The 17,629-nt window shown below is 42.6% G+C and overlaps 1 protein-coding gene across 2 annotated transcripts in view; it reads left to right on the forward strand.

Moving 5' to 3' along the window:
* The window catches only part of SLC22A23 (solute carrier family 22 member 23), a 108,531-nt gene that overhangs the window by 16,733 nt on the left and 74,169 nt on the right, over positions 1-17,629 (forward strand). For both annotated transcript variants that reach the window (XM_041413136.1, XM_041413137.1), the window contains exons 2-3: positions 440-543; positions 5,808-5,962. In XM_041413136.1, coding sequence (XP_041269070.1) covers positions 440-543; positions 5,808-5,962 — 259 coding nt within the window. The remainder of the gene's footprint in view (positions 1-439; positions 544-5,807; positions 5,963-17,629) is intronic.

Below are 17,629 nucleotides of genomic sequence, written 5' to 3' on the forward strand. Positions count from 1 at the left end.
GAGGAGATTAATTGGAACACTTGCTCTTAAATTGTTGGGTTTGCTGCTGGTGGGCTCCGTGGGGCTCTGGTAATAGGTGTCTGGGTCTGGGATGGTGAGATGCTCCAGCAGCACCAGTACAGGCACTGCCAGCACCTGGTGGAGCTTTCCCCTTAGGCTAATCTCCTGTGGCTGGAGAGGGGGACCCTTAATTGTGAGATATTGCCATCTTATAATTAAGGATCTGATAAAACTCACTGAGGTATATGAGTGCTTGTGTTGCTCCTTGGTGTCTGGGGTTAGACTTGAGGGGGAAAGTTTTCCTCTGCCTTTCCTCTGCCATTTCCTTGCACTTGTACCAGGACTGACTTTCGGAAGGAACTCTACACTGTATTAGTATGTTTAAACACATCTGAGATATTAATTTATTTCAATTTATCTATCTCTTTTTCTCTTCCAGTGGGATCTTGTTTGTGATTCTGCCTGGAAAGTCCACATTGCTAAGTTCTCCCTGCTTGTAGGATTAATCTTTGGCCACTTGATAACAGGATGTATAGCCGACTGGTAAGTGAAAAATCTTTTAATGCAATGTAACTATAAATAAATAAATAACAGTATTAAATATTGTTTTGGTTGCCTTCTACTTTATATTCATTGGGAACTTTTGCATAATGATTTTTAAGGTTCTGAAAGACTCATGATGGACAAACAGTGTAAAAGCGTGTTAATTGTTCCTGAGTAATTTATATCAAGCTAAGTAGCACAAACTATTTGATATTTGGCTTACTTGTTTCCCACTGACACAATTTATTACAGCTGTAAAGCTAGTTTAGAATTAAGTATTTTCTAATTATACAAGAAAAACCTTTAGTTTAGGGTTGGTTTTTGTTTTCTTAATGAAGTGAGAGGACCAAAAGAAATTGGAAGCGGCATTGATTTCACTGAATACATGACTAATGTAATGTCAACCTGTGCTTACACAGTACCTTTCGGTGAGTTGAAGGCCATTTTTTGCAAACCTTTCAATTGTTCTTTTTTTAAAGTTCTTGTTAGGCAAACATTGTGATGTAGTGTTAAGGATTTAACGCTGACTTATGTGCTGCTAGTGTTGGGGTATTAAACTCAAAAACAGTAAATCATGATTCCTTGAAGATTCCTTGAATTGAGGCAGTTAAAACATTATTGGATACCTCAATGATGCTGAGGATTCAGCTTTAATTTAAAAAGGTGGTCTTGTACTGCTGAAGATGGAGGGAAAATATTACATGGGTGACTCAAGTGATGTCAGTGGAAACTTGAAGCATCTAAAACAATAGCTCTACAGTGCTGTCCCAGTCACTTTGTTGTGTTGGTGCTTTAATGGCCCCAAGTTAACTCTTTTGCCATTCATTAAAACAGGAAAAGAAGAAGAGTTGCCTATTAGGGAAATCTTATAAAACCTCAGCAACTTGCCAGCCACTTGGGAGAGAAAAGCCCCCTGCAGCACTGCAGTAATTTGGATCAAGCATTCCTAGCAAAATTGCATCTTAATTCCTGAATAGTCACTGAAAATTTTTGGGCGAGAGACAAATCATGACTTTTCAGTGCAGCAGGGAGCATGCATGAAATACAGTTGAATTTGATTAAAATACCACAGTAAAACGGGACTCTAAGAACCCATAGAAAGTATAGAGGGGAAATGAATGAGGGATCTTGCTTGGCTGTCCTAAAATGGAATCAGTGAGGAGAAAGCAGACTTATTACCAAGTTAGGAAAGTGCTGCTATAATTGACAAATAAGTCACAAATAAGTGAACAACTTGTTGCCCAAGGCACTGGCTTGAAGAGAGAACTGCAGTAAGCAGATTTAATAGCTCTCTGCCACCAAAAGGGGCATCCTGTGCTTCCATCCATTTCTGTCCCCAGTGTGTACTTTGTGCTGCCTCATGAGCTTGTTGGACCCCTCTGCAAGCTGCTTAGCTGAGCTAATGCAGCATAAAATTACCCTGATTTTCAAATATCTAGAAGTGTCTAGTGAATTTAGGAGACTCGATTTCCAGCTGTGGTGCAAAGGAGAAAAAGGGTAACTTGGTGGCTGGAGGGAACAGTGACCCTTTCTGGATGACAAGAATGGACATGTTTTGCTGCCACCAAAGTTGGTCCTAATACTCCTGTTTGGTCCACATTGCCAGCTGATGTACCTGACATAGCAGGACTCCTGTGCTCAATAGGTTTTTTGCCATTTAGCAGTAGCATTTGGGGCTGGTGAAAGAAGACTTAAATGGAATTTACTTTGCTATTTAATCACTGCTTGAATTTCTGCTAAAGTGTGGGGTTGTGTAAAGAGATGGATACAATGGGGTTGCACAGATTGTACTTGGTAGAAAGAGAAAATTAAGAAAAAAAGGATGTCAGTCCCAAGCAAGAGCCAGGGAAATTAAACAGAGTAATGCATAAAAAGTGTTATAAAAATTCAAAATCTGTTTTCATTTCACTTATATACCACTCTCCAGTTCAGATAATTAGAAGATGTTTTGGGATTTTTATGCCATTAGGGTTTTTGCTTTTCATCTTTGAAAGAAGCTTTTAAAGCTGAATGAGGCCAAAGCATAGAGTGTATTAAGGCAATTTGCTAAGTAAACCGAGTGCTCCATGTTCAAAACACAGTAGGTGTGCACACTGGGACAGCTCTGTGTGGAAACTCTATAGGAGGAAGCTCTGCAAACATGCTCAGCTGTGGGAAGGCCAGCTGTGTCCAATGCCTGAATAAGTTACTTGTTCCACAGGCAGAGAATGCTGCTGGCAGTTCTGCCTGCTCTGGACAGAGCCCATTGAGGTTTGTGTGGAAAGTTTCCTCCTGGAGCAGGTGGGCGTGGTGTTCATGTAGCACCAAGACAGTAGCTCTGTACCTCTCATTGCCCTGTAGTGACCCTGCTTTGCACTTTCTCTGATGCTTTTTGGAGCCTTTGAGTAGTTCCAGTCCCAAAGGCAAGAGAGAGCCTGCAAAAAATGGCATGGGAAGGGCAATATGACCAGCTGTGAGAGCAAAGCTTGGTTATCTCAGGGTGCCAAGGTACCTGTGTAGGAGTGTGGGAAGAGCAGGTCTTGTCCTCAGCCCATTCAATCTCCCCCTGCAGTGCAACTCTAACATCAGGAATATCTTTTTGATGTATTTGCTTATCATACCGTGTGGGGGCTGCAGATGCTTCAAAAGCCCTGGGTTGCTTGTATCCCTGGTTGTTTACCTGTGCAGGCAGCATTTAGCATTTGATCTAGATAGCAGCATGCTGTGTAGGTTGAGACTTCCGTGGTGCAGTAATCTCTCTCTGGAACAGTTTGGATAGCAGCAGATAGCATCCTGGGGCTGTTTTACCAGGGAAATTGTGTATGGTTTAATTTCTCACAAGCATTTCCATGTACTGTTAGACAGGAAATTCTGTCTGCATATAAAAGGCTCTTTTTTTATGCTCTAAGACACCATCCTGTCAAAACACTGCTGGATCACCCAATACATGGCTGATAGCTGCCCTGAAGCTTGGGTTTTTTGAGAAGTGTGCTACATGCCTTGGTGAAGAAGATGACAAGTTTTGTCCTTGTGAGGAAATGCCTCTTACCAGAGGGCTTTTCTGGCCTCAGTTGGTTTTTATGGGCTCAGGACACTCTTGGATTTTCTGATTTTTTTTTTTCATAAGCAGCAACCATTCATTTGTGTCACTTGTATAATGGTAGAAGAAATTCTGTGTCCTAATGATGGGTAACCTTGAGTACAGGGAGTGGGAGGAGGGGAAGAAGGGAGCTGAAGTATGCGAAGCATGAGGTCTTTTTCAATCAACATCAGGGAATGGCAGGTCAGGCTTGTGATGAGAATTAAGTTCCTAATTCTGAGTGTTTGCATAATGCCTTTCATCTGCAAAACACTTCCACAAATACTAATTGGTATGAATTACAGCTTGGCATAGCAAAAATGGGGCTGCAAAAGTCTGTGCAGATAGCTGATAACACAAAGTTCACAGGGGGGTTTTTTCTGTATTCAAGGTTTTGACATGAGGTATTTCCCCTCCCTGCCCAAGGGCTGTGCTCCTTAAATACAAAACGTGAAGCACAGACAGCAGTCACTCCCCGTGTCCATGTCCGGCATGTCCCCAGTGTGTTGTGCATCACAGAGCCAGTGGTATTGTGTTCCCACCCTCAGCCCCATTGCAGCTCATCTTCCATAGCCTGATGGAGAGCAGCCTGCTTTGACCTTGCTTTCTTCAGCTTGCATGTTGGTTCTGTTTTAAAAGCTTTGAATGGCTAATGCCAACAAGTTAAATCTTTGAGGGGCCTCACAGGTGATACTATAGATGAAAATAATAATAAACCTGTTTTCATGCAAGGAGCCGTGACAACACTTTCTTAGGTGTGACTTTGAAAAAGCCTGAATGATGACTGGTACACTCTTTCAGTTCCCAAAAATTAAAAAAATTATAATGATGTCTCTTTTTCAGCCCTTCGCTCCTTATTTTATTTTAAGTACTGCAAAATCCAAAGTTCTAATTGTGAATGCATATGTATAATGTATTTTATAACTGCTGGTGACAATCTGCTGAAATAATTGAATAGAAATGCTACAGCATGTGAAACTGGACTGAGTTGTGAGATTTAAATGCTCTTTATTGTGCTGACATTCAACCTGATGGCTGGCTTGCAGCTGACAGTCTGCTTTGAATGGGTCTGTGAAAGCTGCCTACGAAAAGCAAGTTCATATATTCTTTGTGAAAATGGCATATGGAGCTGACTAAAAGGGATCCTCAGTTCCACTGGAAAACTTGTGGGAGTTGACAAGTTGAAAAATTTTGGAAATCTCCACATAATGATCCAATTCTTGCTTAAAAATAGCCATGTGCTCTGGTGCTTCATATCATTCTCCTTGCACAGAAAGAGGGGAGGAAAAAGGGAATTATAAACACTAAACATATGAAAAAGAGATGGTAAAAGTGTCGTGTTCCTTGGACATGAAAGATCCAAACTCTGCAGCAGCTGCCCCCACATTCAGTGCTAACATAACTCGTCCTCCTCATCAGCACTGTACCAATGCATGCAACTACAGGTTTGCAGCTGCAAAGGAGGCCTGCAAGTCCTCTACCCCTGTTGCCTGTAATGGTTTTTGAAGTGATTTATTCCTCACTCTACCCTCCAGTCAGGCTGGTTTTGTGGGTCTGTCCAACAGCTATGGGGATACATAGTGGAGGGACTTGGAGCTCACAATTTTCCTGTGAGTTTTATTATCGACCCTCTAAGGGTCAGTGAAGTGACCTGAGCTCTGTTTTGTGTTCAGTCCATGTTTGTTAGGCTTCTCCTCAACAAATGAGACAAAGAAAAGTAGTCTCCTGAGCTGGCTGCTCTTGTAGATGAGACTGAAAATCACACATCTCTTGGGAAGAGGAGACCTCTGCAGCTAAAAATATATTACCTCATGTAGTATATAATACCATATATCCTTCTGTGCTACTACAAAAAACTCTGAGAAGTTGATTTTCATCTCAAAATGACTTATTTATGGCCTTACAGTAGTTCCTAGATGCTTCCTTGTTTATCTTTGTTGTTTTGAAAATGCTGGTTAAATCGAGCACCAATACAATGTGCTGTCTCTGCTTAATCCTTTCTGAGATGGACTTGTCAATGCAAAGCTGGCAGAGAAATCTGGGATATAGTAAGGAAAAAAGGAGAAGAATGGAACAAACATTAAAAATGGGTAGCAATATTTGGAAGGGATTGCCTGACTTGTTCCCCTCTTTTCCAGTTTTAATGATCCAGCATTATGTCCATCCTGGCTTTTAACACTGTTTCTCCATACTTCCTTACTTTTAGGGTTGGTCGACGGCCTGTACTGCTCTTCTCTGTCATATTCATTTTGATATTTGGACTGACTGTGGCACTGTCAGTGAATGTGACTATGTTCAGCACACTCAGGTTTTTCGAGGGATTTTGCCTGGCTGGAATAGTCCTCTCCCTGTACGCGCTGCGTGAGTATCCCTTCATTGCCCATACAAATGGGCTTTATCGAGTATGTGGTTTGCTGTTCTCTGGCTTCCTGCTTTTGTTCAAACTGGTCAAACCAGAATCACATTGATTGCAAAAGCTTTAGCCCAAATTTTGCTAAGGAGGATTTTTGCAGCTGTTTCTTTAGGTTACTACAAAGCAGTCTGTGAAGCTGTCTCAGAGCTCGTTTTAAAAGTTATAAGACAGTTTGGGTTTGTCTATTGTTTTTTTTTAAACCTAGAAGTTACCTGGGTCATAGCCATAATGTGTAATGGGAGTAGATTTCACCCTGCAATATTGAGCTCAGTGGGAGACTGACCACTTTGGCTGCCTCTAGCAGTTTGTACTCTGGCACTTTTTCAGAACTTCCTCTATTACTTGCAGAAATATCCTGTATCCCTGCCACAGGATTGTAAAGTTACAGCAAAAATATGTTAGAAGGCTCTGAAATCCTTTTATCAACTCTTTTTTTTTTTTTTTTGGTTGGGTAATTTTGAGTTTCTGTTTGGATGGTGGTGGTGGAGGTGGTTTTTTCTGTTTCATGAGGAGGAAAACAATCTCTGAGAGAAACTTGAGGGATAGCTTGTAAGAAATACCTACATGCTCCCATCTGGGGTGACTAGCAAACTTGTGGCCAGAACATTTGAAATCCCCCTCTGGAGGCCTTGCCTTTGGAGGGTGCATCCATGATGCCGCCAGCCTAATCTGTGTCCCTTGGATATGTTCCAGAGAGCATCTCCTGCTTCCTTGGCTGTTTGTAATTAACAGGTAGCACCACACCAACCGAAGAAAACACAAAATTTTCTCCTCTTTATTATGGCTCTGGAAAAGTATTATCTAATTATATCCTGGAAGTTGCTGTACAGATCTTCATAAAATTTTATTTACTTCCTATTGTGGATGGTATCTAACCCATCAAGACTTAGCACAGTATCCTTATTTTGCACAGAGTATTTTGTAGTGTTAAGTTCCACAGTTTTTGTTTTATTTTTGGTCTGTGCCATGGGGAAAGAGGCCTGAGTGCAACAGAAAAGAGTTTGTTCTGTGTTGCACTTCGTTGTTATACCTGACATGGTACCCAAGATACATTATTTTTTTTTAATTCTCTTGCCTTTGCTCATGTAATCTCTAGTGAGAATCTTACACCAAAAAATTAAACTACCAATGATGACATTACACTTTTATTGGGAAGTAATTTAACCTGTGTGGTTCCCGTGGGAGGGGGCTTAATCATTACCAGTGTGATGTTCAGCTGGATAATAGGCTTGTCAGGATTTTTCACAGCCCAGTTGCGGCATGTTAGTTTTTCTTACTTGATGAGAGGTTTTTTCGAACTTTTAAGAGATTGCAACTGATGATTTTCATGGGGAAATGCCAACTAAGTAGAAGTTTCATTCTGGACATTTTTATGATTAGAGTGAAAGAGTGTATGTGTTGCTTTAGACCAGACAATAGCTTGTGAGCCCAGGCTTTCATTCAGAAAATGGCATATTCTGGTTGCTTCATGCACTGCTTGGTCCAGAGCAATGATTTGAGTCTGATATTTTATCCCCACCCCCTCAAAAATTCAGGTGTTTGCCATAACCATTGTTGTGTGGATAGACAGTGCCTAAACAGAGCTAGTAGGTCTTTGTTAGGAGAGATCCGTGTGAAATTAGCTGCAGGCTGAACTTCTGTGGAGGTGAGAAAATGTGGAAGATGCAGCACCTCTGCCTCTGATAAATCTTCTGACCTTCTGTCTCAAGAGATGAGGGGAGTGAGTTTTTACTGTGCTAAATAATTTAAACGAAAAAGAAGTTGTCACCTTGGTATAGAGTACTTGGAGAGAAGTAATCCCTAAAGTCTCAGGAGAATGGGAGTTGTAGGTTTTTCTGTTTGGTGGTGGTTTTGATTTTAGTCCTCGTATAAGCTGTTAGGCTTCCTTTCAGTCTTCACCTACTGTCTTTTCTGCTGGAATCAGAAAAGTGTGTGGAGTACTCTTATGATTCACAGCTTCTCTTCCCTTTCCCTTAATGGCCTTGATTTCTTCCCCTGGAGATTTGTTGCCCCTGAACTCCCAGCTGGCTGCCCTGAACAGAACAATAGAAAGTGGAAAGTTTGACCTGTTAGTGGCAGCCAATAGCTAAAATTTCCAAAGCTACTGTGCAGAAGAAAACTGCATAGGCTTGCATAGCCTGCAAAGGTAATTAGTCTGCCTCTGGGATCCTTTTACACTGTGTTGAGCTTGCTAGTTGTGCTTGGATTTATGGCCTGCCTGGGGGAAATTGTAAATAACAGTTCAGGATGCTCTGGGAGTGCGAAGAGTACCAAAGTGCTGCCTTTAAAACACAGAGCTGCCAAGATTGAGTTGCCTTCACCATCCAAACCACACTCTTCTTTGTAGCCTAGTGCTGTGTTCCAAGCTGTGTGCCCCAAGGTGCAGAGTGTGCCAGGGATGAGCCCTGCCTCCCATGGCGGGACAGCACGGAGCTGCTGTGCTCCTCTGCGGGCTTTCCTCAGTGCTGTGCTGAGCTAGCTTCTTGTGGCCTCAAAGTACAGCCTCTTCTTGCCTGGAGCTGCTCAGGGCTTATCTGAAGGAACCACCTTGGGATGTTGATTTGTTAAACTGAAAATTTTTCCTGCAGTTGCCGTAGTTTTGTTGGAAGAGGTGTTTCAGGTGAAATTTTTAGTGAAGCTGCAGGAAGAGACAGGCTTTGTGCAGGTGATGGTGCTTGCTGTGAGGGAGGCAGGCAGAGGAGCAATGAGCCCAGGACTTTCCCCTCCTGGCTGCTGTGGGTCCTTGCATCATCCAGGAGAATGAAAGGCAGCAGATCCTATTCCACTGAGCAAACACATGCAGCTTTGAAAGGCTTTCCTTTCATGCTGATGTGGAACAGGAGGAGCATTTACTGTCTTCCAGAAGTGCTTTCCTGCCTGGAAACGGATTTTCCTACCAATCTTCATGGGTTCCTGTGATTCTCAGCAGTTAGCACGTATCCTGTGTGGTCAGGGACCAACAAGAACCCTCAAAAGCTCTTCCCAGGAAGGTATAGTGTCTCCCAATATGCCACATTCCGCAGCAATGTGATGCACAGAGCTGGCGCTGCTTGCTGTGGTGTGCTGGGTGGGTCCCCTACTATCCTTGCTTTGCAGATTTCTGCAGTAATGGGCCACCTCTTGTTGCAGGAGGGTGCTGGGACCAGTGGAAAAATCTCCTGGGGAGAGAAATGGTGAAGGGATGAAGAGTGCTCAGGCCATGGTGGCTGGAAGAGCATGTATGGCCTGCCCAGCAGCTAAACATGGAAGAGAGCATAGACTGGGGACTGGAGGAAGACAGGTTAAGAGAAGACAGGGAAAGAGCTGTTTTTTTCTCTAGGGTGCCTTCTGTTTGTTTTTTGTTGCTGTGTGCACATCCACAGGGTTTTCTGTGTGTTAGCACAGATGGATGCACGGTGCCACAGCCTTGCTGCCCAGCCGAAGGACAGGAGGTTTGAGTTTACGCAGTGAGGGGAAGGCCCTAAGATGGCCCTGAGAAGAATTATCCTTTGGACAGCTGAGAGGGAGAGGAAGAGGTGTGGGAGCCCTGAGCAGGGTCACGGGTGCCTGAGTAATGCCTCTGCTGGTATCTGTGGAGTTGCAGCAGCAGGCGAGCCATGCCAGTCTTACTGCAGATAGCTCGGCTTGCTGCTGCAACTCACGTGGGAGCAAGTACACTCAGCAAATGTGGAAGTCATGGCAGAGAGCAAAGCTGGTTACTTTGAGGGTGGGGAGGGTGTTGCAGCTGGGTCACTTTGGTCTCACTGGGTCATTGCCTTGGCCACAGAGCAGCCTTTTCCTGGGTGCTTGTGGGGAAGGGCAGATGCTTTGGCTGGCTCAGCACAGCTCCCTTCCTTAGGGCTCGTTGCCATCAGCTGACACCAGAGCTCTCCTGGCTGGAGTTCCCCCTTCTCCCCCTCTCCTCTGACATGCTGCTGCCCAAGTCAAGCTGGTGCCAGCATCTGCCTGAGCCCTCTGCCAGGCAAGCCATCCACCTTCCCTCTGGAGACCACCAAGCATGCCATTGTCAGTGGATTGTGCCCTGTGATCTTGTCCCCTGCTTCCTCTGGGAGATCTGCTGGGCACAGTGTCTCTTGTGCTGCCCGAGCCTGCGGGATAGAGTGAGACTGGGGGTCACACTGGGCAGGGCCATTAAATGAACAAAGGAAAAAAAAGCCTTCCAGCTGTTCATGTCCTATGCTGTATCTGTTTCAGGGTCAGGATCCCTGCTTTTGTCACTTTCTGGAGCCAAAGCTAGGACTTTGGTATTAATTAAGCTATTTAAGGGGAAGGAGAGGAAAGGAAGAGATATTTTTCAGGCAAATGCTCCTGGCAGGTTTAAAGAGCTTCCCATTAAAGTGCTGTATGCTGTCACTAATGACTGTACCTGAGCTCGGGCAGCACAAGCCATGGTGTGGATTTGTACACAATTGCAGGCTGTTCAGCAGTTTCATGGGTGACTGAGCTACAGATTATGCTGCAAAATTAGAAAGTCTAGACTTGAATGAGCTGGTAAATAAGCTCTGGAAATAGCTTTGCTGGAAAGAAGACGACATCTAAGGTTGGAGCAAGGAAGCAGGGGTGTCCCTCCGATGCATAGTAGCAGAATGAGTGGGCATGTTTCTTCTCTTTCACTGTTGGGAGGAAAAAGGTAGAAACACTGTTGAAAATCATAGGTTGTGTTTCAAAAGCCTGTGGAAGCTTGCAAAGGCTTTCAGACCAGTTAGGATGTCCAGCTGTGATGTATCTTTCTCATTTATAGCTAGGTCAGTCTAACCTGTTACTCCTGCAAATTAAACATGCAGATCTGAAAGGCTAAATGTGACTTCTTAAGATTTACTTTTTTTTTAAGTGTGTCCTGGAAAGCTAGAGCAGAGTACTAGAAAGTTTGCTGCTCACTGAAGAATGAGCAAGTGCCAAAATGGAGCAGCTCCGGGTGTTGAGCTGCAGTGATGTCAGATTTGTAAAATAATTTTGCTTCCAGTCAGGTGTTAATAAAAAGAGTGAGATTTATGGTTTTTTTTTCTTTTTCTCCCTTATTTTTCAAAAATGTATAGGCTCTGAAATACTGATGCATCCCAAGTTCATAATTGATTTCATTCTCCATTTTCCTCTCATGACTCTTCAGTAGCAAGCATGGCCTTGGCAAGGCAGGTGAAGCACTGGAAACAGCAGGCTCTGAAGCTGTTCTGTGTAACCTGAACTGGCTCAATAAATAACCCTGCAAAGCATTCCCAAACTGTAGGATGTGGAAAACATCTGATTCCTCTCCAGTGCATTGACATGTGAGTTAGCTCTGCAGTAACGTGCAGTTCTCTCCACTGACAGGTCTGTGATAAGATCAAGGTTGTTAAGCCACCTACCTTCTGTTTATGTAACCAGCCTGCCTTTGTCTGAGTCACTTGACAGCAGATCTGGTAGTGATCACAGAGGGATCCACCGAAGGAAAAATTTTAACTGGCTCACCTTAAAGTGACCATTAATTGTTAAATGGTACAGAACCACTTTGTTTATACAGCCACCACAGGCTGTTCCATCATTGAGCCGGGATGTGATTTTCTGGAAACAGCACTGCTACAATTTTCGATAGCTCTGTGGGAGAGCTGTTAAAAAAAAAAAAAATAGTATGCAGTAGGAGCTCTCCAGCTGCTCAAAAAAAGTGCTGTGCATGCCTTTTATCAAGTGCCTGGGGGCTCAATTTATGCAAGAGTGGAAAAGGTTATTGGAATTACAGTACTCTCCTTATAAGTATAAATCTTCCTGTTCTCCATTGCTTCCCTCACTTTAGTCAAATCACAACTCATAATGATCTGTTTGCCTCTTTTTCCTCAGTACTTCTGCTGAATTTCCTTCCCTTTTCTGATGGTCAGAGTAGGTATAGGCCCTTCCAAGGACACAATGTCTGCCATTAGGGCATGAACCCTCATCCTTATCTTAACTCTTGCACACTGTCTCCTGGAGCAGAGGTGCCCTTGAAGCATTGCTAACATATTGTCCTGAATCCTTGAAAAAGTGTACCATTGAAGGCAGCCCACTTGAAATTAATATATACCAAGTCTTCAAGTATGCCAAAGCAGAATAAAAGTAGGCTCTTTCTAAAGCTCCTTGGAAGGTTAGAAGATGTTTACTTGATGCAGATATTGCAGCAAATATAATTTTAATCAATTTTTCCATTTCAGTTGCTGAAAATCTTGTATGTTGTCAATGTGACAAAAAGCCTAAGGAATTAATTTTATTTGAGGTACTTTTTGTATGACTGGTCAATTGTGAATGCAATTAAGATAGAACACTGCACTTGTTGTTACACTTGTGATGATGACAATCAGATGAGATTAGAGTACACTTGCAATTTCCCCAGCTCAGAACACAGCTAGCATTTTTACCATTTAATGTGTCTATCTTTTAATTGTTCCAGACCAGCTCCAACACTCTGGGTATGCACAGTCTGCAAAATCTTATCTTCTGTCATGCAAATACTTGTAACTGTTCAGAACTGTAATTACACTTTTAGGGATTTTTTTAATTGGTGGGGTTTTTTTATACTGAGCCATGTCAAATAGATTCATAAGTCTGTTGCACAGCTGAAAGCTTGCTGCCACTGAAAGGAAATGAGAGGGGCTTTTCTCTTCCTCTTCCAAATTCCTTTGCATTGTCTCAGCTGCTCACACAACTAATGACTTTAGAGTATAAGGGAGTGTTTAAAATGGATAATTAAATCCAAAAAGTTGCCTTTCACTTGCAATTTTTTGACTCAGCTGATGTTATAGCCTCACTGTAAGAAAAAATTGTGAAGTGTCTGTTCCCTCTGCTGGTTTGTTGGGATTTTTTCCCTCTTGCTGTAAGACAGCTGCTAAATAGCTTTCTCTTGCTGTATAGATCCAGGCTAGTATTCTGTGTTCTGAAGGGTGGCTGGTAGTAAAAGCTTCCTGTGACACAAATTCATCCACCCATGCAGGACATGTCCAATTGACTTTGGTGTTTTGAATCTTATTAATTTTTCCTATCAGGAAACTGAACTTTTTGCAGAGAGTATCAGAGAGAATTTGTACATATCAAGCCCATTGTGCTGAGACTGTCGGCTTACTGAGTTTTAGTTGCCCTGTTCCTCATGTGTGTCCCAGCATTTGGCAGCATTTGAAAACAGGATGGGCTAGTGTTGGAAATGAGAGGAGCAGTGACATTCTCAGGAGCTGCACTTAAAACAGGCAGCATTCAGGGTTGGATTTGTTTTTCCCCCAGATGCTTCTTCCAGGGAGGGCACAGACATACGCACATTTTTTTGTGTGTGTGCATGTGCCAACTTTCTGCTGCAGAAGGAAGGACACATAGGTTCATAAATCACCTAGGAATGAACACTGCTTTCCTTCCCTTTCCTGCCTTTCCCTACAGGTTAGCTTGTCAGGAAAACAAGCCAAGTTATAGCAACAGGATGTGCATAGAGGAAAAGCCATGTCTATGTAGAAGGTGCATTTAGAAGTTATCTGTAGTGACTTTGAATGTTCAAGTCCAGCAACAAATGTCAGTGCACAAATTCACATAAATATTTATGTGCCTTTCAAGAGGAACCATAATTAAACAAGGCTAGCCAAATTCCCATCCCTAGTCACGCAGACATGACTCCTATTTTCTCACTTACAAATAATATAACCCTGTGGGATTTTTACTAGTTCAAGTTAATTAAATTTCACTCAAAGCATGAAATTTGCAGACAGTGCTCATTGCAGTAATTCTGCAAGTGTGTATTATTTAGTCAGATAAAATAAAAGTTCACTTTTGTTTTAATTCTTCATTTATTTGTTGACAGTGTACAGAATTTAATCATACACACCATACCAGTGCTCGTATCACTAATTATTCTTTTTTTTTTAAAGAAAACTCCTTGGTGTAGCATTGTGAACAAATTTTTTTCATAAGTTATATGCTGCAATTATTGATGGACCTAAAAGTATGAGCTATGTTTTTGTCTTTTGAGAACATCTGGTCCCTTCTTAAATGACTTGTACAGACACTTTTGTAGTTTTTAGAGATAAGCTGAGACCTAAGTGCTTGCTAATATCTTGGAAACTTGTTTGTTCACATTCTTTGAATTCTGGTTATGGAATGAATTGTGAGAGAAGAAATTAGTTTACTGAAGTCCAATGGAGTAGTGCAAATTTTTGCACTACTCCAGTTTTGGATATATAAGCTATGTGTCTGTTTTAGTTACGAATACATTCAGTATGGAATCTTTTCCAACAATTATTGAATTTAGGCCTGGTAAAAAAACCCAGACAGTGTACTGGAGAGAAAAGGCATTTGAAGAAGGTTCAGTGGCTTGGACCTGTCCCTTGATGAAGTGCCTGTGCTGAACTGTGGAAGAAAGCATAGTCCGGTACTTGCATCAGAAATTCTGGATCCATGTCCTTGTACCTCTGTGATTGATGTCCCCAGCTCCTGGATGTCCCAACATTTCTCTCTAACTGGCTTGTGCTTGGAGGAGTTCTTGGCAGGCTAACAATTCTTGTGGCCTCTCCTTCCAGCTTTCTGCCCTAGTCCCACGGCAGAGACCACCCTCTTGTACAGCAATGCCTCAGCCCTCTCCCTTACAGTCAGGATTTAAGTGCAAATACATCTCCATCAGTGGCTTAGCTCACATAATCAATGCACTAGGTTAAAGACATACATTTCTTTCTGCTGTTGTTTATTCTCTGAGGAGAATAATCTCTGGCAGAAGCAGCAGGGGAGAGCAGTGTTTGTGCATGCCTCGGCTGGACTGGGACCTGAGAAGTGCCGTGGTGCAGTGGAGGAGGGTAAGCTCTGCTGGAGCACTGTGCATGGAATTGTGATTTTTTTTTTTAAAAATGCAGACTGGAGAACCTGTGTGTCCTGGTACTAAGACATAGGTAGGTTACTTACTGTTGCTGGTATCCAGACATTTGAGATTAATTTCCTGGGGAAATAAGGAGGGCATTTTCTCTATGAAGCACTGAGTTCAACAGATATTTAAGCCTCAGAGTTGTTGTCCAAAATAAATAAATGAACAGATCCCTAGAGTTTTCTGCTTGATGTGAAACTGCTGTCCAGAAGGAACAAAGTGTCAGCCTGCCAGCTCTTCAGGGACATTTTCCAGTTCCACTGTTGCTTCCACTCAGATTTCAGTCCTGTACTTGGAGGCACTGTAGCTGTCTCCTGGATATGGAGCACTCGATTAACAGAGTCAGAAGAAAGTCAAGTAACAAAAAAAGCACCGGAAGCAGAATCAATAATGTGGTGAGGCAAAAAGCAATATAAGGGAAGAATTTCTGTGGGGTTTTATAGTATTGTTGTAGCAAACAAAAATGGATTGAAGGCAGGAAGGAAAAATAAGAGCAACTTAAAGACTGTGTAATGCTGGAAGTAGCTTATGTGGTGAAATTGCAACCAGTGTTCCTAATAACATCCCATTTTTGTTTCATTTATAGCTTTGACTTTGAAAGGTTTGGTTGGGATTCTCTGCCTAGAACTTGACTGACTTGTTTTTCAATGCAGAAAGCCAAATCTGTCTTTCTAGGAAGCTTGAGGAAAATTAATTAAAGAGCTTTTGAATTAAAGATCCATTAAAAATGACTCTGCTTTGAAAGCTAAATAAATAAATAAAACTGTCAGTGTTTGTCATCTGTTGAAAAAAAATTGTTTTTCTTGTATCTGTACAACAGAGAAACCCAATTACTGAACTCCAATGCTTTGGAATTTGGGCAGAAGAAGCTTTGATTATATCAACCTTGACTGTACTCATATGAGTCTTTTCAGGTGTCATTTGTGAGTTTAGAATAATGAATCAGCCGTTGTCCCGTTCTGTCCAATCAGTTCTCCTATTCTGCCTTTTTTTTTTCCTTTAGTGTCTGTGCTAAGTCTGGAACAAAATATGCAAAATCCGATCTGCATCTTGCAAACCTTTAACCTGATGGATTTGACTTCTGCAGGAGACAGACTTCGTCCTTTTAAACTGAGTGTTTTATTTCAATAAAAAAGCATTCATGCAGGTGCCTTTCCTCCCTTCCTGACCTTTTCTTTAATGGTGGTCTTTCCCTGAGGATAAGTGTTTCTTATGGGTCTAGGGTTAGTAACACGTGCCAAAGCAGAGAAGAAGAATAGCAAATGCATGACCAAAAGAGGAAAATTTTTAAAAAACCCCATACTATACAGTATGTACCGCAACTGCCTCCTCTCTCATGCTGTGATAAAAGACAGTGTGGCAGATATTTTTCTAAAATAAGAAATCTGCTAGGATCCAATGAAGAATAATAGCAGCAATTAAAGATTTTGTGCCCTAGTTGTTTTGGAAACAAAAAGATGGCTAGACAAAGCTGGCAGCCTGTTGTGTTGGCATGTGTGAATGTGAGTAGCACTGCTGCCTTGGTGCTGCCCTTTGCTGGGAGGTTTTTAGTACCTGGTAGGAGTTGCAATGGGCATACCAGTGCTTTTTCCTGCCAGGACAGCTATGGATTTGACTTCTGACTAGGATACTTTTATTTGCCTATAATCTCTATCCCTCCTTCAGGCCACAGAAGCATGTCCTGCTTGCCCAGTGCTGCTCAGGTGCCAGCCAACAGCTGCAGTGTGGCTCTGCCCATGGCAGTACTGTGCAGTGGAATACCTCACAGGAGTGGGCTTCTGGCAGAAATAGCCCACCTGCCTTCCAAAGGGGACAAGGCCTTTTGTTTATGTGTCTGAACCTTTCTGCCCTGATTCTGGGAGTAGTTAAAAATCTCAAAATGACAGTGCAGGAGGAACAGGCTGGGGTTGTTGCCCTGCAGGAGGATCTGACAGCTGCTCAGGGACAGCCTAAGCTACCCTGGCTCTGCCTGGTCTGGGAATGTCCATCCTGCCCTGGCTGGTGTTCCCACTGCTGGCCCTGCAGTGAACTGATTCAGCAGTGTAAACAAGCAGAAAACTGTTGCTTTGGTTGTTTTGTTTGGTTTTAAGTAAGTTTTCCCCTGGACTTTCTGGTCCCAAAAGCTCACTGCAGGGTGGAATAGGCATAGGCAGACAAAGGTGGAGAGAAGGACCAAGTGCCTGGGGAGTCAAGGAGAGAGGAGGGACTGCAAGGGCCATGGTATAAATTTGCCTTGCCATAATGCCCTGCTGTAGAAGCAGTTTAAGAGCCCTTGCAGCGTGCTTGAAGTGCAAATGAATCAATTCTTGCAAGCTTACTGCAGCAACCTCCTATCAGGAAATTCCTGTGGTGTAAACAGATTACTCTGTTGCAAGTCATGGTGGGGTTTGACTTAATTCAGTGTGGGTCATTCTCAAATGTGGGATTTAAAACTTATTTCTTGCAGGCTTTCTAAAGATTAGACAGCATTTAATTGCATCTTGGCAGAGATAGCAGGTCTAATACATTGAGAAACATATGTCTTGGACAGGTTGATTCTTCCTTTCAGGATAGCTGTCTTTGAAGGAGTAGCAGATGGAAGTCCTTCCACCTCTTCTAGGCACTGACTAACTTCAGGAAGAGCAGATAAACTGGCAACCGAGAAAAGCAATTCTTAAAAATAATTTAGAGAGATCTGTATGGCTTTAACTTTATTTATTTAAGCTTTCAGAGTCAGAAGCCTGGCTTTGGATTTATTGAAAACTTCTGAAGCTCAGCTGGAGAACCAAATATGATCAGGCCC

Source organism: Onychostruthus taczanowskii, unplaced genomic scaffold (genome assembly GCF_017590055.1).
Source record: "Onychostruthus taczanowskii isolate IOZ18803 unplaced genomic scaffold, ASM1759005v1 scaffold40, whole genome shotgun sequence".
In the NCBI taxonomy this organism is placed as follows: Eukaryota; Metazoa; Chordata; class Aves; order Passeriformes; family Passeridae; genus Onychostruthus; species Onychostruthus taczanowskii.